This window comes from Seriola lalandi, unplaced genomic scaffold (assembly GCF_002814215.2).
Source record: "Seriola lalandi dorsalis isolate HSWRI2012SDOR001 ecotype SW California unplaced genomic scaffold, Sedor1 jcf7180002054519, whole genome shotgun sequence".
NCBI lineage: Eukaryota > Metazoa > Chordata > Actinopteri > Carangiformes > Carangidae > Seriola > Seriola lalandi.
In genome coordinates, this window is record NW_019525072.1 from 2,959,434 (window position 1) to 2,983,430 (window position 23,997).

Consider the following 23,997-nt stretch of genomic DNA (forward strand, 5'->3'; position numbering starts at 1 on the left):
GTTGTGAGGACTTATTTCGGTTTGAAACCATCGTTGTGAAGACATTTTGGTCGGTCCTCGCAGCTTCAAAGGGCTTTTTTGGGGGTTAAGACTTAGTTTAAGTGTAAAGAGTAGAATTAGGTTTAGGCTAGGTTTAGGGTTAGGGTCTGGCATCTATTTGTGATGGCTGAGGTGAGAGTAAGGGGGTAGGGGATGCATTATGTCAACGCGTGTCCTCACAGCTAATGCAAAACAAGAGTGTGTGTGTGTGTGTGACAGTCTGAGAAAATGTTCATATGTTTTGTGTCTCCCTGACAAGGAGGTGAGTCATTTCCACAACACACTCAAACACACACACATACTGATGGACTCATGCGAGTATACAAACACACACACATACACACATATATATATATATATACACACTCACATCCAGCACTCGACCAGACTGCACGGGGGCAGATCACATGCTCATCATTAGCCCCGCAGAAGCGGCCGCAGCAGTGTGCATTGATATTCACCTCATGATGTTACTTGAAACATTTATTATATGTACACATTATATACGGAGTCATTTGCCTTCGAGGAGCTATGTGATTTCCTCATTAACTTCTCCAAATGTAATGAGTCATTGAGCCAAGTTCTCTGGCTCTGTTAATTATCGCCCCGTTTCAGCAGCGCTCTCCATGGCAACCTAAAGTTCTGCCTGTCACCGCATGAGAGATGAAGGAATAAAGACATTTCCCATTATGCTGCCACCACAGCGTGCATACATGTATTTCTCTTCCAGACAGGCCTGTTTGGGGTTGCGCTGCTGATCTTTAAGCTCCCTCTGCTGGAGAACCCAAATATCAAACCAGTTGTCCTCTGTATCAGGAGGCAGAAAATATAGATTTAAAGTTATAATATGTAACTTTTCCACATTAAAATGTCTAAAAATGACTTTATATTTATATATTGTGTACTTACAATATGCTAAATGTTTCCAGCACTTTTCAAACCTAAAGAAATATGTGATTTGAATCATGGTAACGGCCCGTGTCATTTTATCGCCTGTCAGTGACCTCATTTCTCGTATCAGCATGCACTGGTGATGTGGTTGGAAGATCAAAATTGACTTTCATCCAGTTTTAAGTCACAGTTTTAAGACACACTCTTTACACCTTGGTCGTTTTCAATATATTATATATTATATATTTTAAATGGATGAGGGATTTTAGTCATCGGATGTCTGGTTCTTAAGTTATCAGAGCAAAAAGCCAGACAAATGTTAGGCAGCTCAGCTCCCATCCACTCTGAGACATCGTGTTTCTGCAAAAGAGCGTCGGCAAATCACTGATTCTTAATGTGAAACTGCTTTATTTAGTGTTTCTACCAGTTTTAATCCCATGGTCTGTTTGTTATGGAGAGGAGGAGACCTCTGGATAATTTGTCTGCTGATAAAAATCCCCTGAACGTCTGGTTCATAAGTTATCAAAGAAACAAAGGTAAGTAGTCTCAGCTCCCAGCCTCTGCCTGACGTCCTGTCTGACTGCATCAGTGAATCACTGATTTTTAACGTGGAACCGCTTTATGGATGCTTCTACTGGTTTTAATCCTCTGGTCTTTTTGCTACGGAAAGCGGATAATTCAGCTGCCGGTAAAAACCTCCTGAACAAGTGTTGAACTCCCATGATCCCACGCTATTTCACAATGTCACCCAACGCCAATTTTTGTTATTGTTTAGATTAAGAGATCCCTAGCTGCAGAAGTTACATAACATAAGTGAGTGGTAACCTCTGACCTCAGCCTCAGTAACATGTTTCGGTTCATGAACAATCAAAGTCTTATATGGGAATTAAAGCTAAGTCTGCTTTCTTTGCACTGAGAGTGGGTGTCCATATGTTGACCTCACTGAGATCAATACCTGACACTGTTCAGTATTTTGAGAGTTCGGTGGCATCAGAATGAACATCATGAGGCCATTAACATGTAAATGAGCTGTTTCCGCTCATTATTATTGTGACAAACAAGCATCTGTTAATCGGTGTGTGTTTACATTGCACCTACAGTATGAAATGAGCTTTAGCTAATGAATGCAAATGAGCAGAGTTCAGCGTGATGTTTGTTGAGGGGCGGCCACTGTGACTCCGAGCGGTGGGACTGTTGGAGTCAAAGTCAAACAGGATGTTAGCAGGGAATGCCCGAACTGAAGGATGCTGGGTAAATTCTCTTTCTTTCAGCATTGTTGTTCCCTTTTAAATCCACTGGAGCATTAAAACAACTTGTTCCCCTTTCAGCCTCTAATGTGACAGAAAAAGACATTGAGCTCTGGATGCAGATCAAATTTCTGCGCCACCAGTTACAACTTTCTGTGTTATGTCTAAAGTGACCCACAGGTGAAGCTGCCAAATTATAGGTCTAGTGAGAGCTCACAACTTTAACATGATTTGTTTCCCATCATGTGTCGTTGGCATTAGTTTCACATTTATCAAAGTATGAATCAGGGTCAGTTTCATCCTGAACGGCTCAGCTCCTAAATGCAAAGAAATACTCCTTGGAAGATCAGTGTGATCAGTCTGGATGGCAGCGTATTCACTCGTAATAACCTTTTTCTTTAAAGGGTTCTGTGGACCAAAGCCAAGTCAAAATAAAGTCTACTCCATAACAGAGCTGGCAGAACACTTCACTGCGGGAAACAAGCACTCAGGTCATGGACTCGGTTTGTCATTCCACATAAATGTACTCTGCTGCTGGTTGAAAACAAGATGAAGGATGACTCATGACAAAGTGACTTTCCCACTTGCCATTTGACCACCGCCGGTGGCCTTTGAGCCACTTTTCCCGATAGTGCATTTTTAGGTGTCATGAGGAGTTTATTCATCTGTGAACCTCTTTTTGACGGATTGTTGTGGGAGAAACGGTCTTTTCCTTCCTCACAATGTGCAACTATCGCTGAAGTCGCTGTATGTTAAAGTGAAACACTGGGGCATCAGGGATGATCTGTAAGGCACACTGGTGGACGACTACTGAGATCTTGACATCCCCCTGCAGACACACAGCTTCTCACCAGCGTTGTTAGACGCTGATATTTAGTTGAACGTGAGCAAAACCCAATATCTGCTAAATGCCACAATGTCAATTTTGATGTCAACCTGATTCTTATTTCCAACCAAAATTAAAACATGCGCCAGATGTTAGGGTCGTTAGAGTCCAACGTCTTTCTGCCATTACATTGACATCTGGTTCCTGCGGGGAACATTTTTTTGCAACTTTTTATTTTATTTGATAAATGACCACAGATTACTTTGGAGATTAAGCTTTACAAAATCCTACAAAATGTTTTACTTACAGTAGATTAGCTGAATTTAGTCATTATTTCTTGAAATATAATATACGCAATCCGTATATATGCAATCCGTAGAAAGGTATCAATGTGGTGTTGTAACCTTTTCCTTTGACACAAACTTCTGCAGGTTTGATGAAGGTGACAAAACAGAGGAACAAACATTGTTATTAAAACAAATGTTACACGTTTTATATATTGAAAATATGATGTATTCAACCATGTTTTACAGCAGGGGACCATAAACTTAACTGAAGCATAATTTTATGTTGAATCAACTAGATCTTTTCAACATTAAAATACTGTTTACACATTAATATAGCAGTAAAAATAATAGAACAGAACACTGCACAGTTACTACATTTACCTTTGATATTAATAATTTGATATGTTGACTCTCATGGTGTTGCATTCAGCAGGAAAGTTTTAGTGAAAAAGGCTTTAAAAACCCACTGCGCACTGCCTGCTCACCTGCTAGCTGGTGAACATAGTGGAGCATTTAGCAGCTAAAGAGTCATATATTTCCTGCTGGTGGAGACCAAAAACAGAGCTAAAAAAGAGAGAACATTTGACTTACATTCATCAGGTGGCCAGAAACACAACGTCAAATGAACGATGGTGTCGCTCTGGATCTGGTGATGTGTAAATAAGCAACTGCTTGCTCACAAGTTCAACAAATCAACTTCTGTCAAAGATGTGTTCAAACTTTATCCTCACAGCTCCCTAGTGGATAGAAAACAGAGTAGTGCAAGCTTTAGTACATTTTCAATGCAGGACTTTATCGTACTACTTTATAATCAATCCGAACACTTTCAACACTGGAACTGACCGATAATCTAGTCTAAGCAAAATACAATCTGGTTTCTGTGTCTGTCAAAATCCTCAATGGGTAGATGAAAGCATTTGTTTTCAGTGTAATTTGTGTATTCCATCGTTTGAAGGTTTTCCTGTATGTTGTCAGAAATATGTGCCTCACAGTGAAGGATGTGGGAGCTCAGCTGAGACTGTCTTTGTGATTACAGATAAGTCTGCCACTGCTACAAGCAAGGAAGCTGTCATCAGGTGAGGAAATTCCTTCCAGGCTGACATCATTATCTCCATTACGGCTGTGGAAACAGATATTCCTACATCCTCCTGTCTGCTTGTATTTACGACAAAAGTGCGCCTGTGAGCGCGTGCGTGTGTGTAAAGTGTAACAATATACCAAGATTTATCATTGCAGTCCTTGTTATTGGCTGGCTCAAAGATAAACACTGGTGTGGGAGGGTGTGTGTGTGTGTGTGTGGGGTGTGTGTGTGTGTGTGTGGGGGGGGTTGCTTGGCTGATGGCCATGTGTTGATGTCAGGATACATCTGACTCTGTGGTGGCATCATCATGATAAAGAGCAATGTTTGACCTGCACACACTACTCTTGACTCAAACACAAGACCTAAAAATGACTGTGTGTGTGTGTGTGTGTGTGACAGCTGACAGCTCCGTATATGTAATAACACCCACCGGCAGGACTCGAGAGGATGATGGCATGGTGATTCACAAGCTCAACACACACATATGTAACAACTCCCTCGAGTCTTTCAAACAAACTAACACACACACACACACACAAATGCGCACACACACACTCACAGCCACACTAATTCTTTCCACTCCATTCAACAACACTTCTTTTGTTTGTGTAACACTTTAACATTTTATTTCCAAAAGACTGGCGGTTTGCAAAAAAAGGATTCATGGGGAATATGCATAGTTTTTACATGACAAATACACACAGCACATACAAACATGCAAACCCAGCAGTTTCTTACTTTGGTAAAGATGCTCTCCATGATCGGTGTCATGCATACAGTATAGCAACAGATGATTAGATATTACAGACAGACAGGAAAACTACTTGTTCCCCAGTACTTATCTTAAAGGAACAGTCCGACACGCTGAGAAATATGAATGTTTGGCGTCAAACTGAGAATCTGATGAGGAAGGATGTGCTGAGATAGTGTTGCATCTAGGACACGTTCAGACCTAGAACCTCTGTCCCAGAAGCATCTTGATGCTAAGATGAAAAATACAGATTGTCTAGGCCTTAAGATGCTTGTGGGTAATGGGTCCTACCTCCCTTGACGGTGGTACAGCTGCCATGCAAGGCGCTGGTCTGGCCATCATGAGTGATCTTGAGGCTTAGTGTGGACAGAAGGAGCCAAGGACTGAACCACCAGCCCAGCAGTTAATGGACAAACCACTGTTCCTCCCCAAGCCTCAGCCACTCCAAGATATGTGTTCCATGAACTGCAGAGCTGTCTTATTTACACATTATGTAAGTGATAATGCACAACAAAGTGTCCCAGTACAAGAAATAATTAATTAAGAGGAGGCAAAGAAGGCTGAGACTTAAAGTGGGGCACCGTCTCCTCTGCCAAGTCCATTACTCTCTATATCAGTAACTCAGAGTGCATTATTGTGATTATGCAAAGGCCACTTAAGGAGTCAATGTTTCAGTCTTTCTCCATTGTTTATGTAGCTTAAAAAACTCATGTTGTTACTTTAAGTTGGGTAAGACCTAGTAAGACCTATTGGGGTTTCCCAATATATGATTTTAAAGGTGCCTGCTGGTCAGTCAGTGTCTTCCGTGTATTTTTAGCTGGCAATTCACCTGAATTATGTTCTGACACTATAGACACTGGGTCAGTTTACAGTTAGCGACCTCTAGTGGTTGTTGTAGTTATGACGACAAAGGAGGAAGTCAGATGACGAAGTTTAGCGACAGTCTGTGTAAGGAGGAGGTTGGGATGGATGGATGGGTCAAGGAAAACTTTCACACGAGACCACTGTTCGTTTCCTGTGAGAATTATTGTTGCTGCCATGACAACGGAGGTCTGTTGTACATGCTGTTGGTTAAACCTCCAACAACCAATTTTTTCTCTTTTAGACACTTGGGAGCAGCAGAAACGTTTGAATGTTTAATATGGTCAAAACACACTGCACAAGCAAAAGTCTAATCGTAAAGCCAATGAAAAAGTAAAAATGGGAAATAGGCTCCAAAAAAAGAAATAGCTGCAAATTGCTAAAAAAAAAAAAAAAAAAAAAAAAACAGAAAGGAAAACACACATAAAGGGAGAACACAACTTTTTTTGGGGGGTAATTTATGTTTGTGTGTTTGCTTTAATGCATTTTACCATTTGTAACATTTTTGGATCTGGAGCGTGTTTCTTTAATATTGTGCTTTTGCTCTTGTGTGTGTTTGTACTCAGGGGCTACATCCACCAGACATCGAGCAGCATGAACATTCATTTGGACTCATATTTCTGGCCACCTGATAAAAATGCAAGTCCAACATTTACTTTCATTTTTTTCCTGTTTTGTTCTCCACTATCTCACACCAGCTAGTTGCTCACTGTGCCTGTCTGCTGTTTGATGCCAAGCAGGTAGTGTACAGTGGGTTTTTCAGAGGTTTTTTTTTTTGTTGTTTGTTTTTGATGAAAACAGCTGCCTGCTGCAGCCAAAATCAAGGCTACGAGAGCAGCGAGAGTGAACCAAAACAAAAGCTGCAGGGCAGAAAACCAAAACAATGAGCCGACATATCGTATAAAGCCCCACAGAGCTGAAAGGAACTGCAGAGCTGGGGGATGATCCTCTCTGGGTTTTCCACTACGATCGGCCTTTCTCACCCCGTCCACACACAAGTGGTCAACTGATGCACTGTTAATATAAAATATTGATCATAGTTGCTTGAAGTAAACAACACACAAACTAAGACAGCACTGGTGTTCCTGGAATGTGTGTTGATGCTTCTGGGCTAGTTTCCCCCTGTACCTGACACACAGATAAAATTGATATCCATCTTCTTCTTTTTTTTTTTTTATCTAACTGAGAGTTAGAAAGCAAAACAACCACATTCCTAAAATTTCAGCCTGTTCCTTTAAACCACAAAAACAAAAGAGAAACACAGATCATAAAGCTAACTACCGACTCCACTTGCATGGCTTTTTCAGATTAATGATAATCACAGTATTAGCATCACTTTCTTCATATGTTGTGAGGCTTTGTGAACATTTTAATAGCATTGTGTCGAGGTGCAAAAACAGAAATAAAACAGCTCAAAGAAAATAGCAGTCCTGTAATGCAATTTCAATTATATAATGTACCTTGAGAGTCCAGCATATTTTTTTTCTTTACATTAAAGCATTGTTTATCATATGGCTTCAATACAAGTGGTCTATGCATACTGTATATATTAAAACATTTGTCAAAATCCTTCGAGAGGTTACACAACCTGGGAAGTGTTTTTAAAAATCTCTATATGCTAAAACATCCTCCGTCACAGACCACATCTTTGGCTAACAGCTACTTGGTTTATTTTCTGACACCAGGCTGTGACCTCCACAGTGAAATAAAGCGTGTCATGTAACAAGATCTTTCATTCTCGGTCTCGATAACTACTAACGGTGCGATAACTACACCACCTCTACATAGTTGGCTGGGTAAAGCCCCTCCCACCCTCCGTCCTTCATCCCCCGACACCAGCCCTGATCGTCCTCGTCCTCGATCTTCAAAAACTCCTCACCTGCAGCGAGAACCAGACATTTCATTCTTCTCATAATTAAAATTCAAAAGAAGACCACCAAAATGTGTCAATATGAGGGGCACATCTTTTCCCCTTCGAGGACCCAAGCATTTGAATGGTTTGCCCTTCTGTCTATCAAACAGCAGATTATTTTCAACATTAATCCATTACTCAATCGTCTATATAATGTTAGAAAATACCAAAAAAAGACCATCACAAAATTTACCAGTGCCCAATGGACATCTTCAGATTGTTCATTTTATCCAGCCAGCAGTCCAACACTCAGAGATACTGAATTTATTATCGAGACAATAAATTCAATAACTGATTGATTTTAGAAAAATAGTTGCAGATTAAATTAACCAATCAACTGATCCATCAACATAACAGACAATTAGACTATTTAAATATATATATATATATAGTATGAACAGTACTCCGAGTTACACTAATATACACTATGCTACATATTGTTTCAAATAAATGCTATTTACAGTGGTGCAGCTCAGTAGGTTTGTGTGTGTGTTTACCTGCTTTAAATGACAGCTCATCTGTCTCCTGACCAACATAATCATACAGAGCTCTGACTTTCACTCCTCCAATCATCACACTAGATGACGAAAAAAACGTCAGAAAGACAAAAAGAAGAGACACGGAGAGACAGATGGATCAGTTACAGCTAAAGGGCATCACATTAGTGTAAAAACACAGACCCCTGCATAATTACTGCCTCTGGGATAAATCGACATTACAATCTGTACTCACTTCCTCTCTATTGTTCCTTTCTTTTCCACGTCCTTCTTCCCTTTTTTGGTTTTCTTTTCAGGTGTCCATTCCTAAAAAAACAGTGAAATAAAAGAATTACTACGGTGAAGAACAAAAACCTCACATCAGTTTGGTATATGGAAACTGTAAACAAGAATAAAAACTAAAGTACCTGGAAGTGAGGCCAGTCGGTGGGCATGCCAGGCCCGTGGGTGTTTTTCCACCAGCGAAGGTCCTCTTGCTCATCGATGCCCATCAGTGTGTTGTGGAGCTCATTGTAAACGGCTCTCACACTATAAGACAAGTGGTGAATAAATAAGAGAAGCCAAACTTTTATCCGCTAGCAGGTACTCTTTCTTAAATACTCGATGGAGGAAATTATTTCTCTTCTGTGGTTAATACTCGTAATATGGTAAATACATACAACATAGGTGTATCCTGAACCTGCGAGATACTTTTCTGCCTTCATTCTAAATGTTTCCAACGTAAGTATTCTCATTATTTAATCGTAAAACATCTCAACAATCATTCTCAGACAGAAAAATGGTTCTGTTTTCATTGAAGTGGTGCTCGTCAGGCTTTACAATGTCTCATAATCAGCACGATATAAAAACACAAGGAGCAGGAATATATGTTGTATACTTAATGTGCCATCTGGATAGTTAATGGAGTGGTATTCAGTTTAACTAACTTATGTTTCTTTGATGATTATACAGTAATAAAAGCTTATTTAAACTTCTAATTGGCACACAATCTGCCAGCACTGCCATCCTGAGCATTTTAAATATTACCTTTAAATTAAGCAGATTAATAGAGTATATAATTTCTCTCATCTACCCAATATCCCCATGTGGTTCCTGCAGATTTTATAAAGTAATTGAGTCACTGTCTTAGCTATTATTTCCTTTATTAGAGTTGAAGTGACACACTTAGAAACACTCATGTGCTAATATGTAGTGAAAGTGCTTTTAATTAGGGCTAAATTAAGTCAAATTATTGATTTTTTACACACTTAGCTCTAAATACACAGCCATACACAAGCTGGGGAAACCGCAGTTAAACAAGTCAAGGTCAAAATCTAGTATATGGCTGGACCGGGTCGTATTTGCACTCTGCCTAGTGTCAGCCTGTTTCAGCCTTTTATCTGTTTGCTTCTCTCCTCCTCTCTGTGCTCACACACACACACACACACACACACACACACACACACACACACACACACACACACACACTGTATTTTAATACAGTTCATTTACATGTTTTTCTGTTTCTGTTGTAAGACAGCAGAACAAGAAACACAGCCTATTTACCAGCCTGTTAACCAGCAGATTTTATAACCACAGCATCGTCTGACAAAATCCCCATTCCCATGACTTAAAGACAAACGCTGTGCTGTGAAATTATCATTCGGTGCTTCTTTGAAAAAACAAAAGTTGCTAAAGGGGTCTGAAAAGTCAGTATCATTTTGAAAGAGCAACAATTAATGGGGAAACTCCAACACTCGACCTGCCAACCAGTGGTGTAACCTTATCACTCTGCTGGTATTCTGCTGACCAACGCTATAACTTCATCACTCAGTCAGTCATTCAGCCACATTTGCATTCAGTCCAGTAGTTCTGGCCCTGCTGTTCCAGTCCAACCAAAAATCTGTTCTGCTTGCTTAACCACACACATCGACCTACATCTGGTCAGCAGAGGCAGCATCTTAGGTGTTACAACCAACACACAACGCTCTGTGCTTCACCTCTCATTGTTGGTAATGTCCAGATGTTTGTGGATGGAGAGGAAGGCCTGTTTAAGGAAGACAATCCTCTTCCGCTCTTCGTCCTGCGATTGGTCAAAGATGGACTCCATCTCCTCCATGTAGCGAGGAGCGTAGCGGTTCACCTCATCCAGGACTTTCTCATAGCGGGAACGAACCTGTAAACATGAATATGAATATAGTCGCACTTCTCACATGCATCAAACATGAATTAAATATTCCACACAAACTACCACTTCTTTCCACCACACTTGACTCTACTACTTCAATGCTTTTTTTCAGCCTCCAGTTCGTAGTAGTTTCAAACCTTTATGGTTTACATCTATGTGTGCTAGTCGGCAGTCTTGTTCTTCCCTGCCTTTGTTGACATTGCTGTGTTTCTTAGCGCAAAAACAAGATGGAAACCCACTCACAAAAACACTAATTCATCGCACTAGCAGTTAAAAACTCCACAGGATACCTTTAATCACTGATGAAATTTCGAGTTAAGCTGATCGAACAGATGGAAACCAATCCACAGTTACACGAAAGTGAATCAAACTCCAGTCAAAGAGAGAATGAGTGTGTTTTTGTACCTTCTCGGCCTCCTGTTGCGCCAGCTCTCTCTCCTCCTGGATCTTCTTTTGTTTGTCGATGGCGACATCCGGGTTTCCCTGAGCGTGTGCCTCTCGCTCCCTGGCTACTTGCTCCTTACGGCTCACCTTGTGGTACGCCCTCCTGGCTTTATCCAGCTGTGGACGAGCCAGAAAACACCGTTGCTGTCTGGTAAATGTACACAGTAGTGGAGAAGTAGTTTGCAAATGAAGGACATTACATGACGCCATCCACTGAAGAGCACTTCATCCTAAAGCTCATATTGAAAATGGAGATTCACCTGTCTTTAGAAGGCATCTTACTGATACCCAGAGTAAACTCATTCCTAAATAGCAATGCATTACATCCCTGTGGTATAAATATAGACCTTGAATTGAGGCCATTTACTTAATGAATACCCATTTGTGATGTTACAGACACTGTTATGCTTGAAGTATTGATTCTCTGAGACGCTTGTGTATATTTTAGATGCAGATGTGTAATTCTGCCTCTGATGGATGTCCTCTTGTCCTTAGCTGCTCTCAGATCACAGGACAGCACAGATTCAAGTGGCTCATTGCTTCTGAATGCATAAGAGAAACTCTGCAGAAGTGGGTTACTGGTTTAAAGGTCTCTGTTCAGGTCACTGAAGTTCTGGGCCGCATGGGAAAATGTAAGTTGGGAAAGTGACAGAGAAAAACTCCAAAAAAACAAACAACAAAATGCCACGACTACAGCAGAAGACTGGATGTTCTGGGAGTTGTGGGAAAGAGCTTGATGTTTAGTGAACTTTAAAACCCCTTTACAAGAAGCAGCCTAAACATGTGACCAGAGGGGGGTTTGGTACCTTAATCCAGGTGGCAGTTTAACCCTCATGAAACCTCAACAAACTACACATCATTTGAAGACGCAAAGCCTCACAATTCTGTGTTAACTATTATACGATCCCAATGTCACAGTTGCTTATTATCTAACAGGAATTCATACAAAACAGAGAGATGAAATGATAAATAATTGAGAGAAACATTCATTTCTACAATGTTTTTATCTCTGTGAATTTGTGACAGTATCATTTTGGCTAATTCTGACTTTTTGATAGCCCAAAGAGTCGCCTCTCAGAAGAGACCAGCTTTATGACTATTTAAAAGGATGGAAGAATAATAAGCGTCTCAAATCTCTAACCATGAAATGATTTGTTTCATAATAAAGGTTGGAAACAACTCATCTGAGCCAATTAATAAGTGATATTTCCAAGGATCGCTGAGCGGAAATCATGGAATTGGAAATAATTGAGAATTAATAAAAAATATAGCAAAAAAGAGTCAATCAAAGATTAATTAAACAACAAAAACAACATAGAAACTGACCTTTTTAAGTCGTTTGGCCCATGGCTTCTGAGCACGTGCAAAGCCCGTCTCGATGTCCTGGGACTCCTTGAAGCCTCCAAATAGCTTCTTGTGGAAGGTGTCCTTCTGCCAGGTCCGGACCTGGTCTCCATCCTCTGATACCAGGGAGCGACAGATGGAGGCGTGTAAGGAGGCTAGCCGGTCAGCGGAGGACAAAAAACACTGCCAAGCCTTCATAAGAGATCCATATAGAGGACCTGAGGGAGGAGATGGAGGAAAAAGGAGGGAATGACAAATTCTTGTATTTTTCTTTGTATTTTAGAAATGATTCTGATGTAACCAAAATAATATATTACCATCTCTATCAGGAAATTTCATGATCATTATTTACATGTTCATCATGTTGTAGACAGAATTAGCTGGGGGGTGGGAGTTACTGTACTCACTGGAGTCCACTACTGGCTTCCACTTGTTGCTCCACTCACTGAGCTGCTGGGCGTACTGCCTCTCCACGCGAGCTCTCTCTTGGAAACACGCCACTATGTCATTGCAGGCCTGGAAAGCATCTTCTGTTCGCTTTACAGTGCGCTGATAGTTACCAGGCTGCCAGGACACAAAGAGAGAGGATGATCTACTGTTCACACCAGATAAACAGCGGGAGGTTCAGTGGACTTTGTGCTTTAAACCCCCATAATAAAACCCAACCTTTTTTTGGTATTGAAAAAGCAGAACATGGACAATTTACCAGTGTTCAACACAGTCCTCTGGTTTCTTTTCTTTATAGTGTCAACATTTCAATGGCACAGAGGAGAACATCTGCTCACAGTTTATTCCTGGAACCAGCCTGTAGACCATAAACTGAATTAGACCAAACTAATTCAAAAACTTAATACTGAACATTTAAATAGTTCAAGTCAGCATGGCTCTTCTACTCTTAATACTACTACTACTACTATGACTACTACTACTACCTATACTGTTATCATTACCATGAATAGTACCTCTGTTGCCATATTAAAACTACAACCTCTGCTACAACAGGACACCCTCAATTGTAAGTTGCAATCGTCCTTTTATTACTTCTGATGCTGGTACTAAGCACAGTACTCCAGCTCTTTCTACTAAGTAAAGTAAGTTTGTTTATGTAGCACAACAGTAGTGCGACAGAAAAGTGAAAGACAGAATGGAAAATATAGACGGATAAAAATGAAAATAAAAGATTGTTGTTTTGCACCAAATGCCAATGAAAACAAGGGATTTTAAAGACGTTTTTCTTAAAACTTCAATCCTTTGCAAAAGCAGTATCACCCTTAGTTTTAAAACTTCTTACCTTTGAAATACTGGTGCCGTACTACTGCTGCTACTGTAAATGCAACGACTTCTTACCACTCGCTAACTACTACAACTGCAAACACTAATATTCCTCCTATAGACCTCTCTCACAGCTGATATTTAACTATACTGTCAAAAGCAGGGAAACAGTGGGATTGATGACGTTAAACAAATAGCTTGATTTGCTTTCTTGCATTGTTAGATTGAAGATTGACCACTCTCACATCCGTACGCTAAATATCCAGCTACCGTCAGCAGCTGGTTAGCTTAGCTTAGCATAAAGACTGGAGACATGGAGAAACAACTACATTGACATTACAAAATGTGTCTACCAGCACCTCTAAAGCTCAGTAAAATGTTAAAGCTCCTGCTTCTCTCTCAAGTCTTTATGCTAAGCTAAGTTAACCAGCTCCTGGTTCTAGCTACATGGTTATGTAAGGAATGTTGACCTATTCCTTTAACGACTGCTCTGCTCCATTTAGGTGTCCCAGAGAGTTGTGCCAGTTAGTCAGCATGCCCAAAACCATGAACTGGAACTGGAAGAGCTAATTGGAACGTAGCCACTATTAATATTTTTATTTACACCTGTGTTTGACATAGATTCATATCTATTAGTGCTACAACTACTACCATTCCTGCTTGTACAGCCACTGGTCTGCATCACATTCTTTGGTCAGTTAGTCACAACTTGCACCCTAGTCTCCCTTCACAGCTGTCACACTGCTGCAGCCGTCTAAGGTCAACCCCCACGTGCCACAAGTGACACTTTAGTGGCATTACGTTTCCTGTGGTAAACTCTAATGCCGGCAGCAGCGCAGGGTGTGGTCGGTGGACGACGCGAGGACGAGAGACCTGGCCATAAAAAGCCAGACAGAGACGGTAGAAAAGGAGGACAAGAGGGCAGCAGCAGAGGGAAGGCACTGAGCGTAATAACATATCTGAAGCAAGTGTGTTGTTTGTGGATGTGGAATCTGGAAATCTCTCTGCAATTTTCCTGGCAGTCGCCATCAGCTCCTACTCAGCACTCACTCCTACTCTCTTTTTCGCTTTCTGTCAGACTCTGTCTGTTAATCAGTGACACGTTTAGACAGCTGGTTGAAGGTTTGTGGACATGATGTATGTTGTCATGTTGTGTTAAATCATCTGAGGTAATGCACTTATTGTAAATACTGTAAAATTACGAAATACAGCAGGACTTTCTCATGGCTGACATTTACACTTGTCAGACACAGCAGCAGCTCCAGTCACTGGCGTTGTGCGTGCTGGCTCACTGACATGGCTTACTAGGAAAACTTAACGTCATCATTAATGTTATTTGTTACACCTGCATCGGCATATTGTATGTCTGCCTTATAACTGATGCCATCCCTGTCTGCATGCTTTTCATACACACTAAATACATTACACACAGCACCCAGTGTACAGCTTTCCTCAGCTTCTTGAGGCTTTTTGATTTTGCAAGCTACAGAGCTCGTACTTTCTTCTTTTCTTTGGCAAATTCTCTGTAAGATGATCTTTCATTCCCCAGAGTAACAACAACTGCTCGTTCTAGGTGGAGAACAGACCTGTGCAGACCCACAGTGACTCTGTGTTTGATAATCAAAGACCAGGATCTTTGTATTTTACCACTAATTAAGAGTTCTTCCATCCTAATGGGAGTCTTAATTAGTGGTTAATTAAACGCAAAGTGCATTGGAAAGGTCGGTCAGTTAAGTCTTTATATGTTAAAACATGTTGATGATGCGAGCAGCAATGGTCAGACAAATATTCAGTATGTTTTCTGCTACAGGTAGATTAAAGATTTAGGACATCTTCAACAGAATATGAAGTTACACTTATAGATATTTTCTTTTCTTATGTTTTCAAGTCAGATTTGAGCTGTTGGTAATATTTAGCCTTATTGGTAATGCATCATTTAAGGTATGTGACATTTCCCATGTTGTTGTGCATTCACACGTCTAAGGACATTTTCTTTCTTCCCCTGATCATCACAAATTTGAAGGTGAAAAATTAAAACAGAGCATGTGCAAAAACATGCACCCTGCCTGTAAAAGAGATTTACATTTACACTGACAGCCTTTTTTTTTTTGCCTTAAACAGAATCGACTGGGTGTGTGTGTGTGTGTGTGTGTGTGTGTGTGTGTGGGGGGGGGGGTTCTCATCAGTGCCCCCAACCCTCCTTGTTTCTCCCTTTTTCCTTCTTCCTTACTTTCTTTCTGCCTCTGTTGTGGTTTGCACTGAATCTCCTCGCTCTCGTCTGAGAATTAATCAGAAACAGCTGAGGAATCCAGTTTGAGGCCAGCGGCAACGCTGCAAAGACTCAGTTGGCCGATCTCTGAGGCAGATGCAAATCTGTTCAGGCAACAAAACGCAGCATCGATGAAAACGGCCACGGTAACCTCATCTCACAAAAAACTGATCATATCCAGACTATAAAGCGTGTCATTGCACAGAGAGAGGAGGAATATCACTCTTTTATCTCTCATGCCATGAAACTGTTAAATTCTCAGGATGAGTCAGCTGATGATCAGTTTTCCACATAAAAGTGTGTGTGTGTGTGTGTGTGTGTGTGTGTGTGTGTGTGTGTGTGTGTGTAGGGAGGGTGATCTTAATCATGGGCGGCATGACGACAGCTGGATGTATTACAGATCAGATCTTATACTGTCACTGATGTATGTTATTATGTGGGGGCTTTAGCATTTGTTTTGCTGTATTTTGAATGTGTTTTATGCATTTTTAAGTCTGTGTTCTGTGTTTTAGACAGATTTCTCCTTGGAAACAGTATAGTTAAAGTATTAGTAAAAGCTACTTATGGTTACAGTAAAAGAACTGCAGTAGTACTTGCAACAGTAGTAGTAGTAGTAGTAGTGGCTAAACTAAGAATAGTAGCAGTGATGGATTAAAATAGTAAAATAGAACTAGTACTATTCATACCAGCAGCAGTTGTAGTATTAATAGAAGTAACAGAAGAACTAAACTATTCTCATGCCAAATTTTACATTCATCTCCTCGTTTTTACAAAACTTGTCCACTTTATGAGACACTGCACAGCAATAAACAAGAGAAGAAGAAAAGCCCTGACAGAAATGTTTGTCTTAAAAAGATACATAGACTCAACAATCCAGTCCAACATTTACAAAGTCTGCTGCTGATTTTAAAACACAATCGTTTTGCTTTATATATGAAAACAGCAAGAGGATCTGTTCAGATGATCCTGAATAAGGACTCAACATGAGAGTCTGACCATGCAGTGCATTGGTGGTGACTAGTAGTGTAACACGGGACCAGGAACAGAGTCTGTGTCACTGCAGCATGTATGTATCTATCAGTATGAATAGCCCACTTGTATACTCTACAGAATCTGCTGTAATTGCAAACCTCCTGACTGACTTTACAAATACGAAACAGTGGAGCTGAATGTTGCAGTATAATGACAGACAGCCCCTGAGCATGGCGGCAGGATGACACAGACAGGAGCATAACTGGAAACACATCCAGCACTACAGGAGGCTGCCAAAATTACAGGAGGGGAGAGATGAAAGTGGGGCAGCCCATTGAGGCCAACGGGACACAAAGCCAATATTAAAGCGGTAGCACACTCAAATTAGATAGTAAGGCACTTTGAATGTTGGAAGTGTTTAAAACACAGAGTGGTGTCGTGTAAACAGAGTGCACACAGTCGTTCACACAATGGAAAAGTCCAGTGGGATGATGTTTTTTTCCTGCTGCGGTTCAAATCCAGCCCATTTCAAAAAGAGGAACAGTCATTGGGAATAAAATAAAAAGTCAGATACTTTTTTTAGATTTAAGCTAAAATTAATCTGTAAATCACTTCAGCTTCAGGTCTTTATTCTGTCTGTGTTAGAGCTATGAAATAATGTGCCATCACCTCTTCTGTTAACAGTATCCATCAATAAAATACTGCACTCAGGGAATATTTTATGAAACATTATGGTGAAGCTCTTATTTTAAAGAGACAATGTTTAGAAATATGCTGAAATATGAAGCTACAGACAACACCCAATTAACTTAGCTTAGCACAAAGACTGGAAACAGGGGGAAACTGCTAGCCTGTTCAATGGTTAAAAAAATCCACCAGCCAGCACCTTTAAAGCTCATTAAATAACACTGGAGTCTCGTCACAGCCAAGAAATTGTGCACCACAAAACGTCTTCTAATACTATGACATTTCATTTACACTTTGGTTTTTGAATGGATTAAATAGACAAGATATAACGTGTTAATTTGGCAGACACGTGTGTGGTATCCCCTGTGATAGACTGGCGACCTGTCCAGTGTGTACCCCGCCCTTGCCCAACGTCAGCTGGGATCGGCTCCAGCCCCCTGTGACCCTCAGGACAAGCGATATAACTAATGCATGGATGGAGAGCGGTATCAATATTCTCATCTAACTCTCTGCTACAAAGCATATGTGTTTCCCATATAAGTCATTCTGGACAAACCCATCTGCTGAATTAATGTAAAGTTGTTGTTTTTTTAAAAGTAAAAGATCTGTGTACAGAAGCTGAAATAATAATAATAATAACAATAATAATAATTACCTTCATTTGTATAGCACCTTTCATAGATAACTGCAGCTCAAAGTGCTTTACAAAGCCAAACGTTATCTGGCAGCAGACACCACAAATAAAACTATCAGGCAGTCGTAGTGTAGCAGAACAATAATGTTGCAGAGAGCACTGAAAATGGAAAAACCCCATCCTGGTTCCTTAGAGACGTGACCCCTGAGCAGACTACTTTGTCAAGCAAACACAGACAATCAAATACCTAATGAGCCAAAGACTATAACAAAAAACCTTCGAAAACCTTCTGTGAGCGCAGTTAAACCTAAACGAGCTGGCTCAGAGTGTATATACAGTGGTTACTATTCACATTCAGAAATCAAAGCACAGCCTTGTTTACAATGATACGGAGCCTGAACGACAAAACTGTTGTACGTCTGTCTTCACTGGAAGGTCACTGAGACTGGAGAAAGCAAGGCAGAAGCTATGTTGTGTATCTCGCTGTCCTGTCAGGATTCAAAGAGGCAAACATACACACACACACACACACACACACACACACACACACACACACACACATATATATAGAACACACATATTCTTACCATCCAGAAGCTGCGATTGTTGGCATCTTCAGGGCTGTTTTCTGATGGCAGCGTCGACATCCTGTTCTCTGAGACAGTAAAGAGAATATGATTAGTTCAGACTGTGGTATCACTCTGCCTGTTAAGGTGCACACTGACCTCTCTGTTATCGGCTTCCACACATACACAATGAAGGTTTTGTGGCTTTGTAGCAACAATATGAACAGCCAGTTCCTTACTACTACTGTCATCTAGTTCAGAAAATGTTAAAAGAACCCCTCCTGCAACCATTATAAAACCTAGTTAAATGTCAATCAATCAAAAATGATTCCAGTTAGAGGATATATCAGAACTACAGTGACTCTCACACGATTATCTCGCCAACTACATCGTGGATAATTATCAAATCCAGAACTAAACCACCACCAAGAACCACATATCCATTAGGAAGCCATTTCCTCTAACAGTGTTTTTTTTTTCTTTTTTTTGTCAGACATACCCCACAGCCCTGTCAGATGAACTCACGTAACCCTTCATCGACTGACTAATGGAACGAGTGGATATAAAAGTGGATGTTACAGTATTTTTTCATACGACTGAGCAATGAATGTTTAGGTCGATTTGGTTTGGTTTGCAAACCACCGTGCACCTTTTATCCTTTATTTCCATTTACTCTGCTCTCATGTGGAGTGGTTTTCAGCTACTCTTAGTTATTTACTTGTTAGTGTTACAGCTTTTTAAATCAAATCATTAAAATCTATTTTAATAAAAATGACTCGAGCTATTCCACAGTCTTTCCATGTGCAGCTACCTATTTAAGATGTGAAGATATGCAGCAGATGTAACATGTCAGGGACTGAACCGTACAGTTGAGTCTCTGTAAACCCATTAAACAGGTGGGAGTTGACGTGTACAGTAAATTTGAACTAGGAGGCGTACAGTAAATGAAGGCAAGTCGCCATGACAACATCAACGGGGGAAGGACTGTCCTCTCCCAGCAATTCCAGCTTTGAAACATGAGCTATCCTAAAATAAACCGGGGCTAAAGGTCAATGCGCGTCCCATCATTCACACTCACTTTCTTCCCATGCTGGTGGCTCTGTTTTTTAATTATTATTATAAAACGAAAAAACACCTGCACACTTGCTCGTATGCTCTTAAACCAACAACAGACACAAACTCACGTCAAAAGGTCAGTGACATACTAAAAAGGTTGTCTCACTCTAACTTAAGTGCTGTACATACAGTATTTGTGATGAATATTACTTTATGCTCATTTGGTTTAATTTCTGAGAAAGAAACTTTTCCAGTTTAATATTTAAGCACGCAGCAGTTTTTGCCTTCTGGTGTTTTTAAACCCTGAAATCCACCCAGACTGAGCCTTCATGTCTTGCCTGTTTTCCTCCCTGCAGCCATCTCTCCTCATGGCTCTGTTAGACACACAATTAGATTCAATGATTTCCCTCCACATCCTGCTGTTCACGGGGCATCACATGCTCCACTGAGAGCACAACACCATGCCTCTCCCCGCCTGAATCTTCCCCCTTCCATTCTTACTCCTGTCATATCTCTGCTGCTGAGGCCTTGAAGACGCAACACTAAGATGTGCAGGAGGTCACAAAAATAATGAATCGCCTCCCTTTTAACCCTTGCCCTCGACTTCCTGTCCCCTCGCTGAGTGGCTTTCCTCTGGGCATGACTGTGTCAGAGTTTTCAGAGGAACGTGGGGGTTGGGGGGGGCTCTGCTGCTGCTGCTGCTGCTGCTGCCTAAAATCAAATAATGTGGTACATTCCTGCAACTTTTGCTAAGTAGTCTCCAACCTTTTGACATGTGCGTTTTACTTGTGTGTGTGTGCAGTGTAAACTCTATGACAGATTCACTCTGTAAAGGAAAATATGAAGTCCAATCTTCTAGCTTAGCTGTGATCTACTTGCATGCCTCTAAAATATGATTTCATACTGTTCAGTAGGAATTATGCTTCGGTCTGTGTGCAAGAGAAAGTATGGTGCACAGCTCTATATCTACTGGAATCCATTTGATGGTCACATAGGCCTTCCAAATAAGATTTAATAGCTTTTATAATCAATTTAAATGTCCGCTAAGAGGATCCAAAACCTAAGTCTGAAGTCTTAAAACATATATCAATGAAATAAATTGTAGTTGGCTGACTGCAGTTTGAAAATGGCTCTGTGGCCTCTCAGATAATTGTGAGGCATATCCATATATTCCAGACTTACCTTTATTAAGCAAACAAAAGGTAAAACTAAGTGGTGAAATATTTATCATGTAAATACTTTGCATATACACACTACACTGTCCCGTAAGTACAACAGAGAGTATACTTTATAACTTACCACAAGCACAGATCTAATTCCACCATGGGTCTTCCAGACTTTTTATAATCTCCTGGTAGGTCAGACAGGAAATTTGTCCCCTAGTGATCCAGTAACTTGCATTAGTCTACACTTCCCACTATTTAAAACCCTAAATCTACAATTTACAAAAAGGAAAAAAAAAAAAAGTTACAAAAACCAGTTAAACCTGAAGCTCATTTGAATTAATAAGATCCAGTGTGGAGCTTCCAACCAACCAAACTCTTTCACCCCTGTATCCTGCACGCACTCATTCACTCCTCCCACTGTCCCCGTTTCATCTGTCATACATAGCTCAACACACACACACATTGCATAGAGGAAATATATAGCAACAAATGAACACACGGAGCAGAAATAGGAGCTCAATCACTCCATCAGATCTCTCTGAAATGCAGCCAATCAGCTGTGGCAGGCTAACAAGTTCCTTACCTCCCTCTGAATGTTGGGGCCCTCTCTGCTTCAACCCCCTTTTTCCTCCTTTGTTTGGCTGGTTAAAACTTTTTTTTCTCCCCTATCCACTTTCTGTGCAGACTCTCGGGCTCTTTTCCTTCCTCCCTTGTCTTCTTCACCCTCCTCTTCACCCACTCCAACTTTGATTTTTCCACTCGTTCAGGACAGTGTTGCTCCTGCTCTTCCCCTTTCTTTGGCCCACTGTTTGTGTCAGATGAGTTGGCTCCTTTTTTCCCTTCTCCTCCCTCCCTCCCTCCTTCCCTCCCTCCCTCCTTCCCTGCCTCCTACTCTCTCTCTATTCCTCTCTCTCTCTCTCTCCAAAACAGCTGCAGGAAATTTACTCTCTTGTTCTTTGTACTTCACCACTCGTCGAAGAACGTCTCCCGCTTCCTCTCTTTCATTCACTTCGCTTTGCCTCCCTCACAGTAGTGTTGATAAAGTGTGCCATATTGTGTTTTTGTTTGTGTGTGTGTCTAGGTGAGTCAGACAATACCTGAGACACCCAACCAGACTGTGTGTGTGTATGTGAACGCGTGTGTGTTATAATGGCCCATTTACTATGTTTGACTATTTTACAAAGCAGCATAACCAGATAAGGGAAACTTCATCCCTCTGTTGTCTTCAAACCCCCGTTTCCCTCCCCACAACATTCCCTCGGGACAGTTTGGTAGGCCTGCCTCCACAGCTGGAGGACACATCCGGTGTGTGTGTGTGTGTGTGCATGTGTGTGTAAAACAGAGCTGCTTTGAAGTCAGAGGCCCTTACAGAAGAAGAATTGTACACAGTCACTTACAGTATCCCACTCTTGGTGACATAACACTTCATGCTATGCTGAACTGATGAAACTTTGTCATGCCAGGACATGCCATGTAAATAACTAGACAGCTGTGAAACGTTGCATTGCTCACACCCCAACTGAAACCTGCTCTTAGAAAACTGTAACCGTACGTTAGTAATCCTATAATCAAAACTGGAAGGATGGTAGGCATCGTATCATGACAGCACGTGAGCTCCTGTAATTAAAATGATAACAGCTACAGGAGACAGACAATGGCAACAAGTGGAATAAGGTCCCTGTTAAGTGATATCAAAAATAACTTCAAATCTTCAAATACACAGGATTTTTTTTATCAAACAGAGAAGTCTGAAATGTTTTAATAAAGTAAGCACATGTTTACTTTGTTAAAATGTATTGTTGAATGTGTCTATAAATTTACATTAAGAAAATATTGTCCGATTACAGAAGTGGACTTTAAAATCCAGTCTACAAACAGTACACTTAAAGTTCCTCTCCAGACATGTTTTAAACTATGTAAAATTTAAGATTATTAATATTAATAATATAATTAATATTTTGTTTAATGTAGTTCTCACACATAAAAAGTGAAAAAAAAATGGCTGGAAAGGCTGGAAGCACATTTACACTTACTTCCTCATTGAAAAATCTGGACCAGGCTTTGCGCCCTGCCCACCACCACTGCTGCTTGCGCTTGGTTGACCAGTGAAAGAGCAGAGAGTATCAAGATGATTAGCGTTACAGGAAACATTAGAGAGATTCAGCCACGTTTGGGCCTCAGTCAGACTCAGATGAGGAGTTTGTTGTGCAACAAAACCTGCGACTAGCAGACATATCAGAACGGTTAACGTAGTTAGCATCTTTAATTTGTTTATGATGCTTATTAGCTTGTAACTGGCAGTGGCTGACAGAGTATTAGTTCTTGTGCTAATGTAAACTATTGCTCTCTGGAGCTGTTTATTTTGCCTGTCCCTCGTCCCCACAAGTAGACGGGATTGGCTCCGAGGGTTATATGACATATATTTTTATGAGACTGTCATCGGTTCACTGCAGTTCCAAGGTGGAAATACGCAGTCATGGTGTTGAATGGTGTTAACATGATTAAAAACTTGATTTTTATCGGCAGGGGTCTTTGAAAAAAATGCATGCAAGTACATTTATCTGGTTTACTTTGATGTGAATTAAATTATGAGTTTTGAACGACAGATTCATGTAGAAATAGACTGAATCAGCCCAGGCTTCGAAAGCTTTCTGAAGCAGTGATGCATATTGGGCTTTGAAAGGTCAATTCTCAGTCCAGTTACATGGCTTTTCATGTTGTTGTTGATCTATTTCTACACTTATGTGTTGTACGTTTTCCAGCTCTCTAGTAGTACTTATAACTCAACATTTGGCAATAACTACTAACTATAGAACCACATGTTTTCTATGTTTATTTCCAGTGAGATGGAGAAGTTACAGTTACTCACTGTGACCTCTAGAAGGGTATCAATACTTTTAGATTATAAAGATACTCCTGAAAATTGTAAACGTCACTCTTGTTGACTCAACTGCACAATAACCGACTCGCATTCCCAGGATACCGCTACAACTTGAGAGTTGGTGGTTTCCGTCACAGTATCTATAAT

General features: G+C 40.6%; 1 protein-coding gene across 2 annotated transcripts; it reads right to left on the minus strand.

The window, feature by feature from the left end:
* Positions 1-3,468: 3,468 nt before the first annotated feature.
* Positions 3,469-21,811, minus strand: LOC111660492 (protein kinase C and casein kinase substrate in neurons protein 3). Of its 2 annotated transcripts, none has more exons than XM_023413786.2 (10): positions 21,553-21,811; positions 18,769-18,836; positions 12,755-12,911; positions 12,330-12,565; positions 10,965-11,120; positions 10,372-10,547; positions 8,800-8,920; positions 8,628-8,698; positions 8,393-8,472; positions 3,469-7,862 (listed from the first exon to the last, which is right to left on the minus strand). In XM_023413786.2, the coding sequence occupies exons 2-10, from the start codon at positions 18,826-18,828 to the stop codon at positions 7,753-7,755; spliced, it is 1,167 nt and encodes a 388-aa protein (XP_023269554.1). In that variant the 5' UTR covers positions 18,829-18,836; positions 21,553-21,811; the 3' UTR covers positions 3,469-7,752. The 2 variants fall into 2 exon arrangements, with proteins under 2 accessions (XP_023269554.1, XP_023269555.1); XM_023413787.2 differs by lacking the exon at positions 21,553-21,811 and adding an exon at positions 21,103-21,385.
* Positions 21,812-23,997: the final 2,186 nt, after the last annotated feature.

Coding starts and splice junctions, on each gene's coding strand:
- LOC111660492 (XM_023413786.2), bottom strand. CDS start 18,828: ATGTCGACGCTGCCATCAGAAAACAGCCCTGAAGATGCCAACAATCGC. Junction 12,566..12,754: donor GAAGCCAGTAGTGGACTCCA/GTGAGTACAGTA, acceptor CTCCTCCCTCAG/GTCCTCTATATGGATCTCTT. Junction 8,473..8,627: donor AAAGGAACAATAGAGAGGAA/GTGAGTACAGAT, acceptor TTCGTCATCTAG/TGTGATGATTGGAGGAGTGA.